The sequence below is a fragment of the Symphalangus syndactylus genome, chromosome 7 (assembly GCF_028878055.3).
Source record: "Symphalangus syndactylus isolate Jambi chromosome 7, NHGRI_mSymSyn1-v2.1_pri, whole genome shotgun sequence".
Taxonomy (NCBI): domain Eukaryota; kingdom Metazoa; phylum Chordata; class Mammalia; order Primates; family Hylobatidae; genus Symphalangus; species Symphalangus syndactylus.
The window spans coordinates 129,800,831-129,828,068 of record NC_072429.2 but is presented as its reverse complement, the minus strand read 5'-3'; the positions used below and the strand labels follow the sequence as shown (position 1 = coordinate 129,828,068).

General features: G+C 39.7%; 1 protein-coding gene across 3 annotated transcripts in view; it reads left to right on the top strand.

Annotated features, from left to right (window-relative positions):
* The window catches only part of ADCY8 (adenylate cyclase 8), a 274,396-nt gene that overhangs the window by 141,521 nt on the left and 105,637 nt on the right, over positions 1 to 27,238 (top strand). For 2 of the 3 annotated variants that reach the window (XM_055287260.2, XM_055287261.2), the window contains exon 8: positions 18,075 to 18,272. The exons of the other annotated variant lie outside the window; for it this stretch is intronic. In XM_055287260.2, the coding sequence (XP_055143235.1) occupies positions 18,075 to 18,272 (198 nt within the window). The remainder of the gene's footprint in view (positions 1 to 18,074; positions 18,273 to 27,238) is intronic. 3 annotated transcript variants of the gene reach the window in all.

Sequence of the window (27,238 nt, the reverse complement as noted above, 5' to 3'; positions counted from 1 at the left end):
TCGTGTGAGGAAGACTAGGAATTCTCTTTGGGACATGTTGAGCTTGAGGTGTCTGGGAAAAATCCAGGGAGAGTGGTCACACATTTCTGAAACTCAGGCATAAAAGAACTGTGCAAGAGATGTGAATTTGGTATTCATAGTCATGAGAATTTTGGTGTTAGTAGAAGACATGGCAGTGAAAGAGATCACTGTTGAGAATCTGTAAAACTAAGGAACAAGAAGACACAAGCAAACCTTGAAGAACACGAGTTGGAAGGTGAGAGTCAGTATTCCTTGGCAGAGACAGAGAAGAAACAGTCAAAGTGGTCAGAAGAGAACTAGGGAATGTGGTGTCATGGAAACCTAGAGCATGGCATTTTGAGAAGGAAGGGGCCATCAGCAAAGTCAAATGGAGACAAGAGGCCCAGGGATGAAGACTGATAGCTGCCTATTGGAACTGGAAGGACATCATTGGCAAGAGGCAGATCTGGTGAGATGGTAGAGTCAGAAGCCAGGTCATCGGAATTGGTAAGAGGTGGCTCTGGATTTCCAAGAACTCCAGTTGCACCCCTGTTCCCTTCCTTCTACCCATTTCGGTAGTTTGTAAATGGCTTGGAGTTGCAATGAAAATCACTAATAATTATCTCTGGCCCCTTATGTGAGTCTTCCAGTTTCTGTCTGCCTGACCATACTCCCTTGGTTTTGATGCTGTGTCTTTTCTGCCCCTGTATCTGTATCCATTTGGGTTAAAATTGTTGGTTTGACCCCGTTCTGGTATCCAAGTTTTGCTCTTGGACATCCTGAACACCCATGCCCTTTTATATCCCTGCCCCCTGACAGGTGCAGATGCTCTGCCTCTTAATTTGATGCCTTGGTTTCCTGAACCCTGACTCAGATCCCAGTGAGACTCCCCATGCCTTGAGTTTCCAGGTGAAATGAAAGTAAGGAAACTAGAAGGCAAGAAGTTTATGATCACAGGTGGACTATTGGAACTTAAGATTTAAAAAGTAGGAGGAGATGGTTGAAGTAGATCAAAATTGAAAAATTTCACATCTGGGGGAGAATATCCAGGAAGTTCAAGGCTAGATTATTAAATGAGTTATCAACATGGACATTGAATCTCTCAGTTGAAAGACAACATTGGAAATGAAAGGAAGATAAAAACAGGATCCTTATCACAAAGGTTATATTTTCCTTTCCTGCTGCATGCTCTGAGTAAAATCTATATCTGGACTTGAGCTACTGTTCATTCTGTTATTTAACAGATACTCAAGTGTACTACATACTGAGGATCCAGTAATGAATCCCTGTCCTCCAGGAGCTTATATTTCTTTTCTTTTTTCTTTCTTTTTTTTTTTTTTTTGTTTTGTTTTTTTTTTTTTTGGACTGTTTTCAGAGGTTTTATTTTCTTTTTTTTTTTTCTTTTTTTTTTTATTATACTTTAGGGTTTTAGGGTACATGTGCACAATGTGCAGGTTTGTTACATATGTATCCATGTGCCATGTTGATTTCCTGCACCCATTAACTCGTCATTTAGCATTAGGTGTATCTCCTAATGCTGTCCCTCCCCCCTCCCCCCACCCCACAACAGTCCCCAGAGCGTGACTTTAAACTATACTACAAGGCTACAGTAACCAAAACAGCATGGTACTGGTACCACAACAGAGACATAGATCAATGGAACAGAACAGAGCCCTCAGAAATGATGCCGCATAGCTACAACTATCTGATCTTTGACAAACCTGACAAAAACAAGAAATGGGGAAAGGATTCCCTATTTAATAAATGGTGCTGGGAAAACTGGCTAGCCATATGTAGAAAGCTGCAACTGGATCCCTTCCTTACACCTTATACAAAAATTAATTCAAGATGGATTAAAGACTTATATGTTAGACCTAAAACCATTAAAATCCTACAAGAAAACCTAGGCAATACCATTCAGGACATAGGCGTGGGCAAGGACTTCATGTCTAAAACACCAAAAGCAATGGCAACAAAAGCCAAAATCGACAAATGGGATCTCATTAAACTAAAGAGCTTCTGCACAGCAAAAGAAACTATCATCAGAGTGAACAGGCAACCTACACAATGGGAGAAAATTTTTGCAACCTACTCATCTGACAAAGGGCTAATATCCAGAATCTACAATGAACTCAAACAAATTTACAAGAAAAAAACAAACAACCCCATCAAAAAGTGGGCAGAGGACATGAACAGACACTTCTCAAAAGAAGACATTTTTTTTTTTTTTTTGAGACGGAATTTCACTGTCACCCAGGCTGGAGTGCAATGGCCCCATCTCGGCTCACTGCAACCTCCGCCTCCCGGGTTCAAGCGATTCTCCCAACTCAGCCTCTTAAGTAGCTGAGATTACAGGCACGTGCCAGCACCCCTGGCTAATTTTTGTATTTTTAGTAGAGACGGGATTTCACCATGTTGGCCAGACTGGTCACGAACTCCTGACCTCAAATGATCTACTCGCCTCAGACTCCCAAAGTTCTGGGATTACAGGCTTGAGCCACTGCACCCAGCCCAGGAGCTTACATTTCAAAGGAGTGAGGAATGTAGACAATTAATTAAAACATATAACTGTAATGAAGGAAATAGAGAGATATGACCAGGGAGTATATAGAATACAGAAGGGATTGTCAGAGAAAGCCTTTATAAAGATTTAATATGAGTGCTAAAAGGAACACATGCAAATTAGCAGGAAAAGAGCATTCTAAACAGAGGAAAAGCAGTACAGACACCCTGAGGTAGAAAAGAGTTTAGTGTGTTAGAACACCAAAAAGGCCCAAGTGGCTAAAGCATAATGAGCAGGGAAAAGGAGGGGCTGGGACCTCCATCCTGCAAGCCTTGTTGATGTATTTTATTCCAGGAGAAGTGATAGAAAGGGTATAAGTGGGACAGTGATGTGATCTCAATTAGATTTTTAAGGGATCACTTTGGCTGCCTGTGAAGAATGGGCAAGAGTAGACTTAGCAGAAAAAAAAATCCATCTTAGACTTCAGATTTTCAAGAAGATACCGAAGGTTTTCATGTAGCTATAAAATGTATTGTGTAAAGGATATTAATCATTTTAACTGGATTTTTGTGACAAGTGATACACCAAGAGAACTGAGGCTACTCTTTTAGAAGCAAGGCCCCTTTTCAGAGCCTGGAATTTGTTTCCATATGTTGTGGAATCCTCTTCATCCCATCCATCCCTTTCACATTTATTACAGCCCGAGAATCAGGCATGTTTCTGTTACTCCACTAGGCCTTTTAAGAGTCACATGGAGAGAAGTACACAACTGGTACCTCCATTGTATATTTTAGTCATTTCTACTCAATAGACTGATTTGAGGCATTTTTGTTACCTTGAAATTAATGTGTTTCCCATGAGGACTATAAACACAGATGGAATTTCTATCTCCATGTAACAAATGGAGAGCAAACACACTTCATTGCCTGGAATATAGATAAACATCCACAAGGTCACCAACACCGACAGCAGTAGAGAGCTTTGGGACTGGTAGCATGCCGGGAGTGGTGTGCACATGTTTTTCCACCTAATTCTCACACCAGCCTTACAGGGTAAGTGTGATGTGCCTACTTCACAAAGGGGAAAATTGGGATTCAGAGAGAATTGATTAATTCCCTGAAGGACACATAGCTGGTAAATAACAGAGATGGAATTAGAGCCCCATGTATCTGCCTCCAAAAGCCCCTGCTTTGCATCAGTTCACACTGCTTCCCTCTTTGTGGCCTGAAGATATATGCTGGGGGTCACCTTCTACCTTGTTTTCAGGTCATCTGTCAGTCTCAGAAGTTGAGTGAGTATTTGTGTGTGTGGTGTGTGTGAATATGTGTGTGTGAATATGTGTGTGGTGTGGTGTGTGTGTTAGGTGTATTTGTACGTGGTGTGTATGTGAGTAGTGTGCATGTATATGTGTGTGCGGTATGTATGTGGTGTACATCTGTGGTGTTTATATGTGTATTATGTACATTTGCTGTGTATGTGGTGTGATATATGTATATATGTGCGGTATGGTGTGTGTGAGATGTGTGTATATGTGGATGTATGTGTGGTATGTGTATGTTGCATATGTAGGGGATGTATGTGTGATGCGTGTATGTGCGTATGATGTGAAGTATGTGTATGTGAGTGGTATGTATATGTGTGTGCCATGTGTATAGGTGTGGGGTGTGTATAAACATGTGTAAAGCTCTCTACTCCTGTCAGTGCTGGTGACCTTGTGGATGTTTATCTGTATTCCAGGCAATGAAGCATATTTGCTTTCCATGTGTGGCTGTGTGTGTTGTGTACAAGTATATGTCTATGTGTGGTAGGAATGTGGTGTGTGTGTGATGTATGTATGTGTGTGTAGTGTATGTGCAGCATGTATATATATGTATGATACGTATGTGATATATGTGCACGGTGTGTATGTGTGTGATGTGTGTATACGTGTAGGTATGTGTGGTGTGTGTATATATGATATGTATGTGATATATGTGCACGGTGTGTATGTGTGTGATGTGTGTATACGTGTAGGTATGTGTGATGTGGTGTGCGTGTGTAGTGTGTATGTGTGTGTGTGGTGTGTATGTATATGTGTATGTATGTGTGGTGTGGTGTGTGTGTAGTGTGTATATGTGTGTGGTGTGTATGTATATGTGTATGTATGTGTGGGGTGTGTACGTGTGTGTGTGTATGTGTATGTGTGTGTGGTGTGTATGTATATGTGTATATATGTGTGGTGTGGTGTGTGTGTGTAGTGTGTATACATATATGTGTGTGTGATGTGTGTATATGTGTATGTGTGATGTGTCTTGTGTGTGTAGTGTGTATACGTGTGTGTATGTATATGTGTATGTATGTGTAGTGTGTGTAGTGTGTGGTGTGTATGTATATGTGTATGTGTGTGTGGTGTGTCTGTAGTGTGTATATATATGTGTGTGTGTGCTATGTATGTATATGTGTATGTATGTGTGGGGTGTGTATGTGTGTGTATGTGTATGGTGTGTACGTATATGTGTATGTATGTGTGAGGTGTGTATGTGTGTGTACATGTATTCACCCTCTCATATATATGGGTCACTTGCTCACCAGGCCTATTTATAAATTTTATATGAAAGCATCAGGAAATGACCAGATTCTGCTCCAGCTAGATTTTGGAAATCTACCCAACCAAGAAGGATCTCATTGCCTGAGTGTCCTCGCATGATGATTGTTTGCCTGGAAAAAGGCAACACTAGGCAGCCTCTCACATGTGCCTAGTAGTAAAACAAACAAACAACAATTTGATTTAGTCTCACTTGAGTTGGCAAATGTTGAGACTGGAAGAAAAGGAAATGTGAAGACAGTGGGGGCTGACTGGGCTGGTGAACATGGTCAAAGAATATATTTAGGTTACTATATCTTCACCAGTTCCAGCTGGGACTTTCCTTAGATCCTGTTCTCTGTATTTATTAGAAGAAAAGGAAGAATTCTCATCTGATCGCCGTCCTGATTGAAACCTCCTTGTGGATCCAATGATGAGCCTCAGGCTCCTCAGAGTGAACTGGTTAATTCTGTAGGCTGTGAGTCTTGTGATCTTTGAGTAAATCTCTGCAGGATTCAAACTTTGCACATATGATAGTGGAAGGGCCTGAATAGAAACTAAGCAGAACTGAGTTGGAGCCAGATTTGTCCAGTTGCTACTAAGAGATCTTGGACAATCACTTCTCCCCTCCAAGGCTCGGTGTCCTCATTTGAACAATAGCAAAACTGGACTGGATGATCCAACCATTCCTTTCAGCTCTGACATTGCCCTATTCCATTTCCTTACCTCAGACACAGGCTACGAGACTGTGGCCATACTGGTGAGCCACATACACTTCAGAATTCTACCATCCATAAATAATTTACCAGGAAGCCATGGGGACATCCACTGTTTACAGTTACCTTACTGTAGGATAACAGCTATGCTTATCCTGGTGAACTGTCTTAAAACATGAATACCAAATTCAGCAAAAGGAGTTAAAGAAAAAAAATTAAAAAGTATTTGCGGTAAAATCTTACCTAACTAGGGAATGAGATTTACCCTTTTCTCTAAGAATTTCAGATAACTGAGTTATGATTTTATGTAGATAAACACCCAAACATCATTACAGACATCATCACAGTTTGCCTGCTTTCAAAGTCCTGTTTTCACCATGGTCATTATGTTCTCTTATTGAGTGATATTGTTCCCTGAGATTTGATTTCTTTCCTTCTTGTTTCTGCCCCTAAATGGTGGATTCAAACTAAGTGGCAGGCCCCTTTTTTGTGAATATGAAGGCGTGCAAAAAAATACATTTTTTAAATTCAAACTCATCTTATTTTTATCATTCAGCTTAAAGGCAATCCTATCAAGATGCTTATTTGTTCATTCATTCATTCAGCCATGCATTTATCAACAGCTTACTAAGAAACTACAATTTGCCAGTAAAGTTCTAGGCTCTGGGGATAGAGAGATGAAGGTGGGGCAAGAACTCCGGAGCTTAGTTTGGTGGTGCTACTAAGAGGTCAGCAGGCTCACTGTGAACATTGTTACAATTATTGCAGGACAGAGTAGTAGATGAGGGAAAATTAATCTGAGCTAATCAGGAAATACCTTAAGTTGAGATCTACAGGCAAGCAGGAATTAAGCCAAGAATGAGGGAACAAGACCTTAGAACGGGAGAAAAGCAAGTCCACCATCTCAGCCTGAGTTTCTTTGCTCAAGACCAAAGCACAGACTTCTCTTTCCCTACAGGGAATTCCGACCTGAAATTCCTCCCCCTAAAAACACCTGAAATATTGAATCTTGATCTTTAGAAAGGTGTGTTTTCAGAGGTAACTGCTTCTGTGATAAGTTACAAGATATCTAATTGTCCATATTCAATATAAATACGCAGAAAATCACAGGCATATTTTTCCCCACAGGTAATTTTTTAACCATTTTAACATCATATTAAGTTTTGATGTTTATTAGGTAAGACATCTGCAGACTTAGGGTCAAGAACATGGAAAGCTTTGGAATTTTCCTGAAGTCAAGCTGCATTCTTCCAGTAATATGGCTTTTTCTGACAATAAAACTCCCCAGGCTGTCCTTAGCCCTGACTGAGGATAGCTGCTGAGTTCAGCCTGGGAGAATCATTAGTGGGGTCTGGTTTTTCACTCTGTTTCAAAAGACAAGTGGATTTGAAGCCCTCCAGAGAACATTGAATGGATTAAGTAGGCAATTTGATCCATTTGCTTTGACTCATCGTCCTTCCTTTCTCTGAAGTTCCTGGGGTAGACTAAGGAAGAAGAGATAAAGGTAGAGATAGGATTGAGGCTTATGTAGAACCACAGACCTGAAAAATATACAGTTAGGTTGTCAAGCATACATCATGCAGCCACGGTTACTCCCATGGCTGATAACCTGATAAAACTTTTCTACACAAACGAATTGGACTCTTCTTTTACGAGATATGGAGTCATTGTTTAGGGAGTCATAAAACTGTGGGCTGACGTAAACAAGAACCAATAAACGTATAGCACTTTAAATATGTCAAGGTGGAAATGTATGATATTTTAAATATGAGAAGATAGGTAGGAAGAGAAAAAGCAAAAATCTGGATTCTTTTCCGCTGACTTATTTCTTCAATTTGAAAACAAAGACGTGGGATTTATTTTTTATCAATCTTGGTGTTCACTTTGCCAAGGACTGGGCTTAGATCCTTCAGTGTAAAATGTCTTCATTGAGCTACACCAGGATTGCTCTCATCTCTGCCACCAAGTATAACTTTTATTGTTTGACACAGTGCAGTTCATATCGAGGAAGCTTTTTCTTTCCAAGCAAAATTGCATTGATGTGAGTGAATTTTTATTCCCATTTTTCAAGTAATTTTGTATGTGCCCTGACCCACCAGTTTTCCTGCTCTACACAAACACATGGGTCTTCCCACTCTAAGGTGACTGAATTCTAGCCAGAGAAAAGATAACTGATATTTTTATGGGCCTGAAGAGCCTCATCCTGGGTACTTATATATATACTTATTTTTACTTCACCTTGTGTCAAAAGAGACTTACAGTGGCTGATCTTCAGTAAGCATACAGTATAGATGGAAGTTTTTGCAAGGTCCTCTTCTATCTCAAGGATTCCCAAACTACTGTTGTGAATTTCAGGTTATGCACCACTAGATTTGGCAGTGTCTCTTCCCACTGTGTGACTTTTATGTTACCTTTAGTCCCCTAAAGAATCATGTCACACTGTGAGATAGTAAGGACTTTGGGTACATTGTATGCAGTATCACCCACTCTGGACTTCATGTCTGGGGAAAACTTAAACACAGGACCACTCATAAGTGATAAACTCAGAAACAAACACTTAGGATAATAAAAACCCAGAAAAGCTAAACGAATTACACCATTCTTACAGAAATGCGTGTGTTGGGAAGGTTACGGTAAAAGGAAGTAGCAGTCACAACCCCAAAGATATAGCAATGTAACTCTAATGTAGATGGTTTCTTCTTTTCCCAGTTTTGCCCTGACACAACTGGTGAAAAGTAAGAGATGCTGGATTCTTGAAGGTCAGTAATTTGTTGCTCCATTGGAACTAAATTAAGGAAAGCATCAATAACTACATTTGATTAGTAAATTGTATAAGAGGGGTCTGAAAAAAACTCATACTGAGAAATTTAAAACACCAAACATGACCAATTTATCAACAACCCAAGGTATAAGTTTTTCATCTGCCTAAATTAAAAGTTACTTCTGAACCTTGAAAGCTAAACATTTAAATAATTCTATTTCAATTTTCCCAAAATTTCTATTAAGAAAACACAACCACACACACACACATAAACATGCACACACACATAAACATGCACACAAACACACACACATATAAACATGCACACCCACAAACACACACACATAAACATGCACACCCCAAAACACACACACATATAAACATGCACACACAAACATGCACACAAACACACATATAAACATGCACACCCACAAACACACACAAACATGCACACCTCAAAACACACACACATATAAACATGCACACACACATAAACTTGCACACCCACACACACATAAACATGCACACACACACATAAACATGCACACACATAAACTTGCACACCCACAAATACACACACACATAAACATGCACACCCACAAACACACACACATATAAACATGCACACACACACATATAAACATGCACACACACACACCTTCTTTTCCCCATGGCACTGACACTTCTAAAAAATCCACATCTTTGATGTTCACAAGAAAATGGAGTAACTTAGGTCTGGATGTATGTTTGTTTATTCATTTCCTGAGCTAAAATTCTCCAGATTGCTAACCCAAGGTCATTCAGTCTACGAGATAGTGGTCATCTCACCAACTATAGCCAATGACATTTCAATCCAGCTAACTCAGTGCTAGGAGATATTTCAATTCACACCTACCCTGTGGCCCTATGAACAAAACACTGATGTTTCAGTTTCTCTCTCCCCTACTTATGAGTCCCATGTGAATCCTGGCAGAAATCTTGCCTCCATTCCTAGATCATACCTTATTCCAGCACTTACACCATCCCTATTCTCGAGATGTAGCCTGTGCTGGAGTTTGCATATCTGTTCCACACATTACTATGGATGTGATACTTAAAAAGCTAAAAATTCAATTCAATTGACAATTTGCCTCAAATCATGTGGTGTCAAAGTGGTCGGATCTAAATGAATGTGCCAAGTTCTGTTTCCTCCAATTCTGCAGAAGTTTAACAACATTTTTTGATTTAAAAAAAATGACCCAAGTATGTAATGTCTCAGACATAATCACATTTCCCAAACTGAGATGAGAATCTTCTTTTTAAGGAGCTCAAAGAATAATATCAGAGGCAAGCATCTAGGATTAGCTAATAGTTTGGTGGAATAGAGCCAGGCAAGCTTCTCAGGCAGGAGGGAATCATTGTCAGACCCCACTTGACCCAAATTAACCTGGCTGGAGTCCTTAGGCCAGGTCTAACGGACAAAATCCAGAATGTTGGTAATTCCCTGTGATGTCTGAGTCTTCTTATCCTGAGAGCTCTGCCCAATCACCTGGAATTGTGGTTTAGCCTAGAGAGAAGCCACAGCTGACCACTTGCCCACATCACATCTCAAGAGAACCAAGAGAGTACATGTGTGTCTACAGCCATGACCCAGGAGTAGGTTGAACTGAAGCAAGAGGCGAGGCATTTAATGCCAGGCAAAGCACACCAGGAAGACAGCCTAGTATTGTGCTTGAATATCCTGGGACCTAAACTCCCAAATGAGTAAACTGTTTTCATGCTCTAGTTTACCAATATAAGTTGAAAGGCCAAGAGTGAGGTTGTAGGGTTCAAATGAGTAGCAAATGAGTAAGTGCCTACTGTGGTATCAGCCAGAGCCAGGGGCTCCTCCCGTGTCATTGTTTTATTTTCTTCATCATAGACTGAAATTTCAGGACACCAAGGAACAAAAGTCAATCAAAGGATGTCACAGATCCCTTCATCCCTATCAAAGTTAGCATCTAGACGATAGTCGGAAACTTCCAGTTCTGCCTGAAGATGGGAAGCAACAATTACCCAAATGGCCTGAGCCCCAGACTGACATTGTTTACTCATAACTGGGAAACCAGACAACAGAGGGGTGCTGAAATCCTACAGTAGGCCTATTAGAAATGTCTGGGCTATTATTTCGACAGAATGGACATTCTGACCCTTGTTATGGCGTTTCCTGGGGCAGAAGCTATGAGACTATTATGAAAATTACTTAAACCGCTTTCCATAGCAGAATCCCACAGACCTCCTCCCACAATAAGATCTTGTTAAACATTCATTTGCTTTTCTTGGAAAACAGATTACGGTGACATAAATATTCAAAAAATAAAAGGAAAGGAAGCATGATTTCTAACTAAAAAAGCATCAAACAGATCATTTTTTTGTACTGTTTCATTTTCTCTTAGTACAGACATGAAAAGTTGCAACAATCTTAACTAACATACCTTGCTTATGGGAAATGGTCCTATTCACTAGCACCTCCACTCCCATAAGAAGGAAAACTTGTTATAAGACAGGGTCTTGGAGATCTCATGTGGATATTTTATCAAGGGCTCCCCAAGTCAATGTTTACTCAAATACCACTTAGCATTTTCTTACTAGGAAAATATTTCATCTCACATCTCTCCATTCCCAGATTTGAGGGAAAAAAAATTGTGCTATTTTCAAACATAACAAGCATTTTCTCCCTAAGGTCCTCAGTGCAAACCATTGTAGACTAGATCACCTTGAAGCTTTCCCAAGGTATGAGCTTTCTTAAGAAGAATAAATGATAAGTATTTAAGATGATGGGTATATTAACGAGGTTAATCTAATCATTGTACAACATATTCGTATATCATATCACAACGTACCACATAATTGTATATTATTATAATTTGTCAAAAAAAAGAACACAAAATAACTCTTTTTAAAGTAGAAGCCTTCTCTTCCAGGAGTTGGGTTGGCATTTTAACAAACGGTAGAGAAAGAATCACGGTAATGTGCACTGTTGAGGTACTCTTACTTAGGCTCATTGTTTTTCCTGTGTCTTGTAGGACATAGGAAGTTCATAAGAACTGAAAGGTGGAACCTCTGCCTTTTCCACAACCCAAACGCTGCAGGCAGCAAGTTTAAAATAGAGGTACAGAGGCTTCCAAGTTAGGCACAGAAACATGCTTCCACAGGGGTAATGGAAGCGTGCTCCAGGAATAGGTTGGGGAAACTACTGGCCCTACCTACTTCTGAATGCAGATTCCAGCCTGAAACTGAAAACAAGCAGAGTCTTTGGGAAAGGTTAGGACATCTCAGCATGAAAGACAGAAGCTGCACAGCTGTGCCTTGAGATTGCTGAGCCTGGCGTTCTCTCTAGGTCTTTCCCATATCAGCAATGAGTTGGCCCACACTGTGAGACCTCAGTCCCAACTACTATAACTAAATTCGAAGACTACCACATCTGCCTTGTCCAGGAGCTAATAAAGAATAAAGTGCTTTCACTAATGACCTTAACCTCTTTCCACAACTGGCTCATGGAGAACACATAAACTGAAGGTGCTGGTTCCAGAAAAGGCTCAAGGTTATTATCCCTTGCCAGCATGTGGTCTCTGGTGCTCTAGCAGCCAGCACTGGGAAGTAGTAATGGGAGTGACATTCTCTGGATTCCAAAAGTCTGAATAAAACCTCACATTGACAAGCATCGCTAGGCTCCCTTTAAAGGCCCTTGCTCTTGGCTGGAATATTAACTGCATTGGTAGTACCTTTTATCTCATGCTGAGAAAAACTAGGCATTTGATCAAATTGCAGGAAAATAAACTACTTCTTATTTAATACAGTTTGGTAAACAGAATCTTTCCAAAATTTGAAGTCCATTTGGGAGAGAACAGAAAAAACTAAAGAGATTTTTGCAGCGAAAGACCAGAAACACTGCCTTAGGGACAATCTTCTTATTTTTTTTATTATACTTTAAGTTGTAGTACATGTGCACAACGTGCAGGTTAGTTACATATGTATACATGTGCCATGTTGGTGTGTTGCACCCATTAACTCGTCATTTACATTAGGTATATCTCCTAATGCTATCCCTGCCCGCTTCCCCCGACCCCACAACAGGCCCCGGTGTGTGATGTTCCCCACCCTGTGTCCATGTGTTCGACAATCTTCTTATAAAGGCATTCGACCTTTCATCTATCCACTCATTCATTCCTTCCTTTCATATACACTTATTATGAACCTAGCAAATATACCAGGTGCTGGAGACTCAGTTATAGATAAAACACAGTGCCTGGCCTCAGGGAGATCATAGTCTAGAGAAACAATCACCTAATTAGGCAAATACAATGAATCATAGTAATGGTGATAAGGACAATTGCAGCCTCAGAGTAGGCTTACTGGAGGAGGTAATGTCTTACTTGTTTTTTTTTTAGTAGCAGTAGGATACATGCCTAGATGCTACATGTTTCAATGCATAAAATGAGTAATTACTTAATAGGTCAGATTATGTTAGGTGTCCATGCTCCACCACAAGGTCAGATGCCACGTGCATTGGGTCTGATACTCTGTGAAGCAGTACCCACAAGGCAAGGACAAACTAAGAAGAATTGTGCAATATGTAGAAACTATGTCACCTATGGAATAACTGGGGAAATACATTTCATGTGCCTGGTGAAGAAAGCTAAGGACACTGGAAAGCAGCCACATGGAGGGAGATGGATGTAGATCTTGTTCAGAGATCAGAAACAGGTCCAGTGTGTGGAAATTGTGAAAAAAGCAGGGAAGAACTTTAAAGCACTGTTTCCCAAATAGCATTCCATGAAACATATAGAGGCAATTCAAGAAAAGGCGGATTTGTGGTCAAAAAAGTTTGGAAGATGCAGAGTTTAAAAGTCTTATTTCTGCAGAACTCATCAGTGCCTTTATCTCAATAAAGTGTATTGAGATAGGAAGATATAAGAAATTTTTCGTTCAGTAAACACATTTATTGTGGTTACAAAGTACTGAAGTGCCTACAAAGTATCAGGCATTGTCATAGGACCTGGGGATAAAGAAATGAACAAAAGAGACAAAATTAAGGTAAGGAGAAATGGCAGTAAACAAATAATGGATCTACATTTTCTAAACTGATTGGTCCACAGAACCGCTTTGTAATGAAGCATCTCATTCTTGTGCTTCTTGAAACACATTTTTGAGAAAGAGTGAATTAGAAGGATCTAACAATGAAATAGATCACTCCAGTACTGTAACTATGTAAGCTGATTTGCAGTGTCTATTAGGATGCTTTAAAGGGTCTTTTGAGATTTGAGCATATGATCCCTAAGACCTAAAATGGTTTTGACTCCACAAAACTGGATGTTTCTAGACAGTACACCTTCAGCCTGCAATCTTGCTGGGAAGAATTATTTGCTGTGACAAACTGATTAATGAATACCAAATTTTATGACAATCCATGAAGTGATAGGATCTGCAAGAAAAGTAGGATTTTACTGGGAACACAGATAAAAGACAAGTCCTAAAGAAGAGTCTTCGATCATAAACCAAATGATGAGCTTAAGAGGATTTGTGACTTCCCCCAGCCCATTCAAACGCAATTTACAAAGGGCTACCTGAGCCTCTCATTATAATTTTCCCCAGAACCCCCAAACTGTCAAGCAAGATCCTATCATCAGAGACTCAGTTCAGAAGGAACTCTGGTTCTCATTTGCACTTTGATCTGTCTCAAGCACCTGTGAGGGAGGAAGCATTTAGGGAAATACCTGAGGAGAGCATGAATCTCCATTAGGATAAATCTAGGGAATTCAACATCTTTTTGGGAAAAAACTCAGTCATCAGAGGCCATCTCAGCTGCAAACTCTGCCATTTCTGCTGCTCCAACCTGACTTTCCAAATATCTAAAACACCAGCTAAAGTAAATGAATAGCATTATTTATTTATAACATCATTTATAACATTATTTATTACATTGCTGCTTCAATCTGACATCTCAAATATCAAAAACACCAGCTAAGTATACACATATACATATATATAAATACAATGTATACTTCAATCATACGTTGAAGCATACGTTCAAATATGTGTATTCTATTATATATATATTATATTATAGTCAAGTATTATGGCATTTTCCATTTTATTCCATTTTATCCATTTGTTTTTCCTATTCTTTAGCCAATTGTTTAAGGTGTTTATGTGAAAGAACCGTCTCAACATTTTGGAGGTCAATTTAATACTGGAATCATATTTGGAAGCTTATGCTATTTTTAAACATGATCTCAGTCTAGCTCACACTGGTGCTGTAAGTCTTAAAAAGAGAAAACCCTATTCTATTAAAAATAGCTCATTCCAGTATGACTCTAAATAGACAAATAAGACAAGTTATACGTGTCTCCACTACTGATTACAAATGAATCACTGAATATATCAGTGTATGGATTTTTTATGTTGGTAACATTATCCCACTGAAAGTGACATCTTAGTGGTCATTACTAATGACTAATGAGACAGAGGGGTATCACAGATAACCCCAAATCATAGTGACCCCCAAAGACATGTATGCTTTGCAGTGTACTGGGGGTTAAATGAAAGCAGATGATTTCCTGATGTCCCTTTCTAGTTTCAATTTGCTTGCCTTCTTGAGTTAATGATGGTATTCCCTTAAGCACATATACTCCTAAGGAGTGAGGTAGGTGCTAGAGAGGTTGCTGGCCAAACAGCATGTGTAATTGTCATATGTAATTGACAGAGGAAATAATCAGAAAAAATATCACTGAAAATTGACTACCTGCATAAAATGCTAGGAAAACACTTGCAAAGAATAAAAATAACTACATGGGCAAGAAAAGAATTCTCCACCACATTATTGACATTTTGATGAAAGGAGTTCATTCCCAAGTTATTACCTATAACTTGGTGGTGGTGATGAAAGAAAGAAGAATACCTCTAAATTTTTCTCTCATTTGAAGCAACCACATAGACAGCCAACAGAATGTGGAGAGGAGCAGGGGAGCTTCGAAAGGAGGACATTTCATTGGTCTCTGTCCTACAGAAGTGGCCAATGGCAGCAGAATCCTTCTCTGAATGGACGGCTGAATACAGCACGGGCAACCAGGAAGCAATGTCTATTCCTAATTTCCAAATGTCCTCTACATACCAGTATCGGTTCCTGCTAACATTTTCACCAGTTCACATTAATATGAGAAAAATAAGGACAAAGTAGATAGTTATTTATTAAACTAAATGTATTCAATGTAATGGACTGTCTTTTATTCTGAGATTACATCATTCCTGTTGAGGAAAAAAAAAATGCCCTTTCTTCTATTACATAATGGTCATATTAAAGAGCTGTAGTTGCTACTGCTGCTGCTGCTGCTACTGTAATTTAAAGAAATCAATCCCCAAACTATTTTTTGAAACTTCCCTCCTCTGTGAAATCCAAAAGTCTTAGAGTCACTGAAGTCATAAGGGACTGGTAGAGTGGATAAGCTCAATTTAGTTAATAGAAGGAAAACCATATACAAATAAAAATATCAGACAGTGAGAGATGCCTAACTATGAATGTGCTTAGATGTTGTAGCAGATTTCCTCTCCAGCTGTTAGACCCCAGCTCCAAGCACTTACAAGGGCACCCTGGCATCCCAAGGTCAGAATGTATGCTCAGACAAGGACAGCTAGACTATCATTTCCATCTCCTCTCCAAGATGGAAAATGGAGTTTTATCACTTTCCATGCCATATGAAAAAAACTTCTGACCAAAAACCAATGAGAAATCCACCAAGTGGCCGACAGTTCAGCTTCCTTTGCTCTCTGGGATGCTGCACTAATAGCATTTAATTCCAGAGACTAAACTCTCTGGCCCCGCGTGTATCCTGCTGTTCAATTATCTGGAACATTGGTTCTTGCTTCCTTGTCTCTGCTCCAGCCCTTCTCCCAACATGCCTCCCCCTAACATCTATTTTTTTCTCTGTAGTAGTCTCCTTAGTACTCAGAGCTGAAATTACATGCTTCAGTGCCCTAAGAGCATATACTTTGCTTTCTCATGTTGGCACATGCAGCTCTATTCTTTATTCTAGGGCTGGAGAAGAGGGTTTCAGTAAATTCTAGCCGTGATGAGCCCTGCTATGGAATGCTTTAGAAGCTTTGAATTTATGTTACATTGATTACCTTCATGAAGGTTAAAATGAAGGGTTCAATAACACCATAGGGAGAATCCTTATGGGGTGGGCTGGATGGCTTCACAGAGGTCAAAGCTCCTGACTCCCCCTGTGGTCCTGGAGTCAGCAGATCTGGCTTGGCGGCAAATGAGCAAGTCTCTCTGAGGCTCATCGATATCTGAAGGTTTGGCAAGAGGATCTGCAAGGTCCTATGTCACCTCTCACAGGCTGCCATTTGATGACTCTATAATCTTATCTTCGTCTAGCCTGTGTTCTAAACATAGCCAAGCTGAGAGGCTGGCAGAGAAAAACAAATGCAGTGAGGGTGTACAGAGGCAGAGAATTTTCACTTCCTTACTCACTCTACAGATGCGTGGCATCCTCTACTTTCCCTCAAGAAGATCTCTTGGAAGGATGGGTTGGGCATCCTTGTCCCTATATCCCTTCAGGTCCAACTCACACTTTTTCTTTTTTTTTTTTTTTTTTTGTCTAAGAAGCTGCCTTAAATTGGTGCTGTGAGTGAACACTGCATTTGGCTAGATCCAGCCAGTTAATCTAATCATGACTACTGAATCACCAGGAGAAAAGGTGTCCCTGCCAAACCTGGTGTGTCTTCATAAGCCAATGCAGTTTCTGTACCCATGTATCCATATCCAGTGACCAACCATGGTGGTTATGCCTTTCCCCGTCTCGTGCTGTGTAACCCTGTGAAATGGTGGGAGGCTGCAACTTGCTTGCATTTTTTACCTAAAAGAAATTACACACATATATCTATATGAATATATAGATATATAATGGCCTATGCTGAGGGAGGGACACATTAGTGAAGTAAAAAATTTAACAATCTTTATCAAGTTTAAGGAGCAGATCCTGGCACATTTGGCTGTCTTTCTATGAGTAATGCTAAAAAAAAAAAAAAAAAAAAAAAAAAAAAAAATGCAAGCCATAAGACCCTAAGTCTCTCCACCACCATTAAATGAAAGGTCACATGAAAATGTGGAATCTACTCAGATGGAGATGATCATTTTTGTGGACTTTTAACATATATTTACTTTCTGTTATTTTTTTGGTTCTCTTTCTCTCATACCCAGGTTGTGCCTGGTTAGAGAAAGGGTCTTGATTAACATTTCTAAGCCAACAACTCTCCAAATACCTCAACCAAAGGAATTCAGTGTGCCTACATAGAGAAAGGGGAAGTGTCCCTCTGGATGTGATATTTTGCCAGGTTGTATTTCTCTGCACCAAATGCTATCAGATCAACTTCTGTAGGTTTCCCTGAATACAACTGCATGGAATGCTATTACTGTCTGCAATGCAACATGATCTAAAAACATTGCATTTCTTTTTTATCTAAAGGGGACTAGCAGGTTTATTGTGTTTGCATGTGCTTTCCCCCTAGACTCTGGCTGCCCTAACAAGAAATTCAATAAATCTGCTTCCAAACCATCTTGCACAAGCTTTGCATGTCCAGTCTGGGCCTGAGGAAATTAACAAGAGAATAGAACATACCATCGACTTGCGGAGTGGCGATAAATTGAGAAGAGAGCATATCAAGCCATTCTCACTGATGTTTAAAGACTCCAGCCTGGAGCACAAGGTAGAGCTGGGTCTCCACAGCGGCTCTTTTTCTGAGTAAATTGTTGTAAATGTTCATGGGACTAGAGAGACAGCCCAGGGGCTGTGGTTTTGGTTTCTTTGTTCATTTGTTTGTTCGGTTTGGTTTGGTACTGTCTTTCATTTTTCTCCTTGAAAATCATGAGTAGACTGAAGGCCATGAAAGGAGATGAGAGTTAGATTAAGAGAACATCAGCTTGCTCTTTAAGGAAAAGAAGACTCAAAGAACAAAGACTCCTTTAACTCAGTAAGCATCAAAAGAGTTTCTTTCACTTTGAGAGTATTAAGCCAAGTGGCATTAACAGCCACTTACCTTTGCTTTTAGATGAATTCACATCAGCTGCAACCATTTTAACATAATAAATGAGGGCACCCAATAACTTGATGTAAGCGTCAGTGATAAACACTGTCTTTCTTAGATTTTAGATATCTATTCTCCCCTTTTCCCAGTTGTCTGCTGCCTCAGAGTCCTCTGACCTAGGCATAGTAGAAAGATGGGTTGTGGACTTAGAGTCAAATTTGAATTCCACCACTGCCACTTTCTTGCTATGTGACCTTAGATAAGTAAAGTAACCTCTCTGAGCATGAGTTCCCCTCTGTACGATGAGGATAATGAATGCACCTACCTCACAGTTACTATGAAAGTCTTCAGGGCAATACCTTGATTAGGTAAAGTGTTCAAGGATGGCAGCTATCACCATATTAATGATGACTTTTTCCATTCCCCTCCCCCACCTCAGCTTTGAACTGGAGAGGGGAGTGGGCAGATGGGGTGCCGACCCTGCTTAACTGGGTTGCTCCTTTGTGCTGATAGAAGCTGACAGACCTTCCTTGACTGAGCATAAGAGGTGCCTGGCATCTGCAGGAGCCTCAGGCAGGAACAGCAGGGAATCTACAAGCAAATTTCAGGAATCTGATTCAATACTCTGTAAAGCTCCAGTGAGCAATTTTTTTGTAAGTTTGTTCAACCGCCTGTGAGATTTGCTTTCCTTAGTTTAGAGAATTCACAATTCTGTGCACATACAGCATTCCCAGTGAGCTTCTTTGATAAGTACCTAAGGATTGCAGACTCCAAAATTAATACCTTCACCTACAGTTCCCAAGTTGAGATGGATTGTGTCTATGTACTAACAAAAGGAAAAGAAACATTTTGCCTCACTCAATCCCCGACAAAAAAAAGGAGCAGACACACTTCTCTTATTCACCATATAACTACGGGCTTAAGGTCCAAATTAAATGCATTTTCTTTCCTAGTTACAGCACTGAAAAAGCTAGGATGAAGAGCAGATGGCTTTACAAAGAAACTTCTCAATTAGCTTGTGTAAATACCTGTGTCCAGAGCTATACAAAACACTTTCATTTATTTTTGCTAAAGATGTACTTGCTTCACTAATAACCTAACCCCTGCATACTACAGATAGTTTCTAGTGTGTTTTATTTAATAGCATTCACATCTCATCTGCAGCCATCTGGTAATGGAGCAGAAATGGACCTAAGGGAGGCACAGCGTGCCTGAGGTTGATTTCTGTGACCAGGGAAGATTCTTCTAGAAGAGCCAGAGGACAGCACCCTGAACAAACATGGGACTTGCCCATTGACAGTCTAGCCACAGACCACCTAGCCTGTACTATGCATTACATGGGTTCCCCAGTGGTGACGGCAACAGGACATATCAGTAAATGATCACTCCTCTCCTGTCACCAAGATATTCTTCATTGACTCTTGCTCTGAGACCATCTCTAGGGACTGTGTTACTGCTGAGCAGAGAATATTTCACAAGTAATATTCATTGGGTATTTACCAAGTACCAGGCACTATTTCTAAGCTGTCTGCATAAATCAACTGACAAAAATGGTAATAAAAAGTAGATGTTATTATGAGCCTCATTTTATACTTGGTGAAAGGAGACATGGAGAAACTATTATGAAGCTTTCCCAAAGTCAAACTGTCAGAGAAGGACTGGAATCTGAGCCCACCGTGATGCCATAGCCACTGCTCTTGTCTGTTGACTATGCTGCCTCTGCCAGGAGTCCCCAGGACTTGATTTCCCAGGGTTTCGTACAAAGAAGACAATCCTGTGCTGTCTTCATTTTCCTTTTGTCAAACTTTGGATGCAGTGAGAGGCACAGAGAGGGAGTTTACAGGAGAGGCTAAGTAGGAAAGGGTTCTAGAGCCATAACAAAATTAAAACAAGGCTTTCAAATACATAGGATTCCAGAATCAGAAAATAGCATTAATATGCAGTTCCTCTGTGTTTGCTGTTAGATATATCAGTTTACTATTCCACTTACAAAAGAGAAAACTGAACCTCCAAGAGGTTAAGTAGAGATCTTAGATCTCAAAATCCAGCTACTATATTTCATTGACTCTAAAGTGTCATCAACTGTGAGATGCTCTATTTTCTATGCAGCGCTCAGAAAGGAAAAAAAAACCTCAATATGGGGTTCTAAGAGGAAACACACACACACATACACACACACACTAATAAACTGGGCTTACACCCTCAGGGTAAGGATATGGGGGGCTGAGGGGCTGCTGGGACATCACCCTTAGACAAGGGTAGTGAGGAAACCCATATGCCTATACCCTGGTATTGATTAAATAAAGGGAAGAAGCTCCCCAAGAATTTAAACTCCAAAGTGGAATCTGCATATGTTTGCTGCATGAATTCACACTTTGAATGCGGACAAAAAAAAAAAAACAAAATTATCAGATAATTTAATTTAAAATGATCCTGGGTTGATATTGCCACCTGGTGACCACAGAAGCAATTGCAAACCTCCCTGGAAAGAACTCAAGATTTTAGGATTCCCCTGATAATAAGGTGCATGCTGATTTCAGAGATGTTAAGGTGTACATTTTAAGGAAAATTGTACATCTTTATTAAGAATATATATGTTAGAATTTTTAAAATACATACAATATTTATGATTCTAAAGCCTCTTCTCTTCCCACTGCCCTACCCTTCTTCTTGGGAACAAGTCTGGACCATAAAAGTATGTTTTCTGAAAGGAAAAATGGAAACGGAAATAATTGTTCCTTTGCAATCTTTGTAGGAAAGAAAAGGCTTTATTCTGTTTGAACAATAAGAAGACAAATGAATAAGGGAACCCGTTTGCCTTTCCACCTTTATGAGAACACTGAAATGTTCAAACACCGAAATGAACAAAGCTCCATTGAAATGTATAGAAATATCATTCAGACATTCCCTGGCCATGTTTGCCTATAATAATTGGCATACCTATCCACAACATTATGTGAAACAGGACTTTTATATACTTCAAGGTATTGCATAAATACTTGTTGAATGAATAAGGAAATGAATAAAGACTCAGTTTAAGAAGGTTAGATAAGACTCCCTCACCCCCTGTAGCTGGTATCAGGATATTTTTTGTGAACTCTAAGAGCCGAAAGGCATGGGTCAATTTTGATCTGACTCTTTTCAGTGGAGTTTCAGCAGAGAATAAAAGTTCCGTGTACTCCCTGCCATGGAATTTCAAAGGTGGCTCACTCCCTGCTCCCTCACAGGAGTCTTTTGAGTTAAGCTTCAGAACAGTATGCTCATGACTCATGTAGCTTAGCGAACACATCTTTCCTTCTCTAGTCCTTGGATTCTTTATCTGTGAAATGAGGATGTTGGACAGCTGCTGACCGCTTCAGCAGTTAATGCTATAAATCTATGAATTTCCTATGACCATGGTGGCCATATGTCCTGGTTTGCCCAGGAGAGTAGTAGATGCCTATTTTTACAATGTGAAATTAGTATCACCTCCCTTCACTCTAAAAAAATCACCCAGTGTGGATGATATGTAACAAGTCATGTGACCCAAGGCTTGGGCTTCAGCCAGGTTAGAATTAGTGATTCAACATCTTCCTTCACTACCCAGCCAATCATCAGGACTTTCTAAGCAGACCTCTGGATAGGGGAGAGGAGACCTATTTCAGTTGCCAAAGGCCTTCTTCAGCTCTTCCCACATTTCCCAGATGAATCCTTTGCCCTTCTTTAGTCAGGCTAGATATTTCCTAAGTGAGCTTACAGATTTCATGGGCAAGCACAAATCAGAACTACGGTAAAGAGATGTAGAAAACTTAATGTGTCTATCAGATGCTACCAATCACATTGGTATTTCCTTATTGGAATTTCTTATTGGATATTTTCTTATTAAAAGAAAAATGCATTTTCACTAGTAAAAGTTGATACTAAGTATAAGGCAAAAAGAAAAAAATGACATCTCTTTGGATCTTTCAACCCCGGGTAACCACTGTTACCATTCTGGCATCTGTCATTCTGGTCTTACATGAGTATGAATCTATAGACTTATGTACACAACCATATTAGTCCATTTTCATGCTGCTGAAAAAGACATAACCTAAGATGGGGCAATTTACAAAAGAAAGAGGTTTATTGGACTTACAGTTCCACATGGCTTCGGAGGCCTCACAATCATGGCAGAAGGTGAAGGTGGAGCAAGTCACATCTTATGTGGCTGGCAGCAGGCAAAGAGAGAGCTTGTGCAGGGAAACTCCCATTTTAAAAACCATTAGATCTCATGAGACCCATTCACTATCATGAGAATAGCATGGGAAAGACCCACCCCCATGATTGAGTCATCACCCACTGGGTCCCTCCCACAACATGTGGGAATTATGGGAGCTACAAGATGAGATTTGGGTGGGGACACAGAGCCAAACCATATCAACAATTTTTATAAAAATAGACCATTGTATGCACAGGGCTTTGTAACATAGTGTTAAACATTCTTTGCTTGAGCTTTTTTCCCCATTATTAAATATTCACTTACACAGTAATTTTAGTATTTACATACTATCTCATTGCACATTTAACCATTTCAGGCTTTTAAGAAAAGTTTTTCACTATTATAAATTATAAATTATGTTGTAATGACTATTCTTATAGTTAATTTATGTCTTTTTGCTTATTTATTTTTTAGGATAAAATCCTAGGGGTGGGTGAAAGACAATTCACATTTAAAAATACTTAATAGTCGTTTTGAAATTGCCCTCAAAAATTGTGCTTACACTTTTAAAAACTTGTCAATTTGGTAAGAAAAAGCAGCACCTGCCTGGCATTTCTGTTTTTATTTTTGAAATTATTATTGCAGTTGAAGGTTTGTCAGTACATATTTTGGCCTTTATAGTTCTCCTTTTGTGACTTGCACGTTTCTCTTACCTTGATGGTATTATTTACACATTTGTCTTCATCGCCAATCTTTTATTGCAGTGCTCACCTTTGTCTTTTTTATTTGTGAGCCTTCTTTATACACTGAGGAACTTAACCTTTTGTGGGATCACTTATCTTGGGCCCCTCCATTTTCAGAGCACTTACAAGAAGAAGATGTTTCTCAGCCTCTGGTCCTCACTTCTCTTCTGGGAAACGGCTCTGAATGAGGCTTAGGATAGGGAAGACAATTAATTACATTTACTTATGGATGTTTCCAAGCCAGAGTAGTCAACCCAAAACCTTTAGCGTCTTAGGAGAGCTTAATAACATAGGAACACTTATTTGGAATTATTTCATTAAGCTAAGTGTTCCAAAAACAATATTATCACCTTAGAATAAGGTGACTTCCTCATCTTGAATAAAGATTAAGATATTTTTAATATATACTTCAAAATTGATTGGATATTTATGCTTTGGATATGGTCATTTTTGTGGGTAAAGTGTTATAATCAAGCCATATCAAGGAAGATTAAAGTTCCTTCCTTCTTTTAATGCTGATATTTTTCCTCTTGATTCTTAATTGTTTTGAGAAAAGGCATCCTTTGTCCTTGTGACAAATTTATGTACTAAAACTCTCTTTGTCTCAGAACTAATAGTTTTCAAACTTAAGAATCATCTGGGGGATCTTGTTTGAAATGCAGGTACCATCCCATCACTCTGCCCCCAAGATTCTGATTTTGCAAGAAGACCTGCATTTTGGTAAATACTCTTTTTTGGATTTTGTTATTCTAGGTTGTTGGCCATCTTTCTCTGTCCTTGATTGAGCATGAGACTCGGGCTGGTCACTTGCCCCACATCTTCAGAGATCAGCTTACATCAAAAAATCCCCGAGTCCTAACTCAAGGGTAATATGGCTTTTAACAAATCTAGAGGAGATGTCTCCACGAGGCTAATAATGGCTTCAGGACCACAGTCTTTGGGATCAACTAGACCTCAGTTCAAGTCCCACTTTGGAAATAGAAGTGGGCATAAAGGACAGTTGATTAGTTTACTGATCAATAATGGGTAATGACAAGTTGATATCTTTCTGTCACTCAGAAGGATACCCACACACGTATAAAATCCTCATTTCGCTCACCAATATTTACTCTTTGTTGAAAGACAGAGGAAAGAACATAGACTGGATTCCTGACTCGAACCCAGTTCCAACCAGCTACTGGTTGGGTGATACAAAGCAAGGGGCTTGATCTCATTGAAATGAGTATGATTGTCTGCCCCTAGGGGTTGTTGTGAAAATTAAATGGCACAATATTCATATAACAGAAGTTTGTATAAATGCAATAGTTTTTCTTTTCCCTTGTCCTTCTAATTAATCCTCTTCCAACCCAAACCTGCACAAGACAAGACCCTCTTTAAGATAAATCTCACATGGGCCAATCTTAATGTGTCTTGTATCCCAGGGTACAAGGGTTCCAACCTTCATTAATCTAAGCAAGTACAGCCTTGTAGCTCATTGGAAGAGGTGCCTCCATCAATCTCCCAGGATCATTGAGCACAAGCAGGGACCACCTTGGCCTCTGAGATGTGTTTAAATTTGTAGGTGTCATTTGCTTGTCTTTTCTCTGAATGATTTGATTATTCTAAGATCCTTATTATCAGTATTTTCCAAAAAAAGATAAGAAGGATTGTTTCTGTCTTCAAGAATGATTGGTGTTTGATCATTCCCAAAGGCCATGCTTTTCTTCCTGTGAGGACAAGCCAGCCAAGGATTAGATATTTCATGCATGGGTTTCTTTATGCTCCTGCAAAAGATTGTCTTTCTGTCCACACTTCTTGTGATTCCTTGGGAGTCCATCAGGCATGGCTCAGAGTATTCACTCTAGTGATTCTTGGAAAGTGCCTCCAGCAGAGCTCAGAGCATTCACACTATTGATTCTTGGGAAGTCCATCAGGAACAGCTCAGAGCATTCACTCTGCTTGGTTTAGATTCCGTTTGTGTCCACTCCATTGGGCATCTTATACCGAAATGATATAGAAAGACATAAAGCCACAGCTTCTGTGCCCTGGGAACTTACACTCTGGCTTGTGATCTGGGAACTTCCCATCCTAAAACTGGGCATAATAATGGCCACTTTGCAAGGTGGTACAGATGAAATACAGATAACACTTAAGTGCCTTGGAGGCTGCAATGAATTGCAACTGAGGCAGCAATGTGACAAGGAAACTGGTATTTGCTGATCACTTACTACCATATCAGGCCCTATCATGACTATTTTAAATGTTTTACCTCGTTTTACTTAAGTGTCACAACTTTCTTTATGGAGGTACTAATTGTACTGTTTGACAGGTAAGGGAGTCTCAGAGAGTTTGAGCAGCTTTTCGAAGGCCCACAGTAATAGAAGGCAGCAGAGTGGGGATTCGAGTAGAGTTCACTGTGTCTCCCAAGCTATTCTACCACTTCTGCCACACCTTGAAAAATCCTGTCTTTGTCCTAAGCACCTGAAGTAGAGTTCACTGTGTCTCCCAAGCTATTCTACCACTTCTGCCACACCTTGAAAAGTCCTGTCTTTCTCCTAAGCACCTGATTTTCATACAGTTTGAAATTCATGAAGGATGCAGCCAGTGGGTTGCAAGGAAGGAGTTATACAGTAATGCACATGGCAAATACACCTTAGAGGCAAAAAAAAAAAGTTAAAACCATGAACATTTATTTTATCCTCTATTCATTCCCCCCTCCCCACACACACACAAATATCCACACATGTCACACATGTCCACATACATAGGCACACACATATACAAACAATCCACTTCATGTTTCTGGCAACAGACACAATCTTGATAAAGGTAGCCTGAAAACAAAGGCAGCTCTATCACCCTAGCTATCCATGAACACGTAAGAATCAAATAAGTGAAAACATGAACACGTGAAACATTTTTTCTCTTAGGCCAGTGGGAGAAGGAATGATGAGTCCTTGAACCACCCTTGAACTGTCTATCCCAAAAAAGGCTGATTAGCTTGAGCAATCAAGGAGGTAGTGTTGTGACAAGATGGCTCAAGAGAAGACAAAGCCAGAAATAGCCTCCTAGAATGATCAAATCCAGCCAGGAGTGGTCGCTTATGCCTGTAATCCTAGCATATTGGGAGGCTGAGACGGGTGGATCTCTTGAGGTCAGGAGTTCAAGACCAGCCTGGCCAACACGGCAAAACTCTGCCCCTACTAAAAATACAAATATTAGCCGGGTGTGGTGGCACACACCTGTAATCCCAGCTACTTGGGAGGCTGAGGCACAAGAATCACTTGAACCTGGGAGGCAGAGGTTGCAGTGAACTGAGATCGCACCACTGCACTCCAGCCTGGGTGACAGAGCAAGACTCCATCTCAAAAAAAAAAAAAAAAGATCAAATTCATATTCAACAAAACTGAAGTTGAATGAGCTTCATTTGTTACACACAACTAAGCTTTTGCCGGTTTTATATTATGATAACTATTGTAAATAGTGCTTACTATGAACCAAGTTCTGTGCTGAGTATTTTCAAAAACACTCATTTAATGTTACTTCTTTTTTCAGTTAGCAGCCACATAAAACCAAGGATTTGCCACACAAGAGAATCTTTAGATAATTATTTGGCTCAGTACAATTGGTTCTTAGCTATGTCCAGAATGTCTCTCAGTTTTTTTCTGTCATTTATAAAGAAAATCAAAGTTAAATGGAGGCTTTAAAAACTTCAAGAAAAATGAATCACAAACTCTAAAATGTTTCTT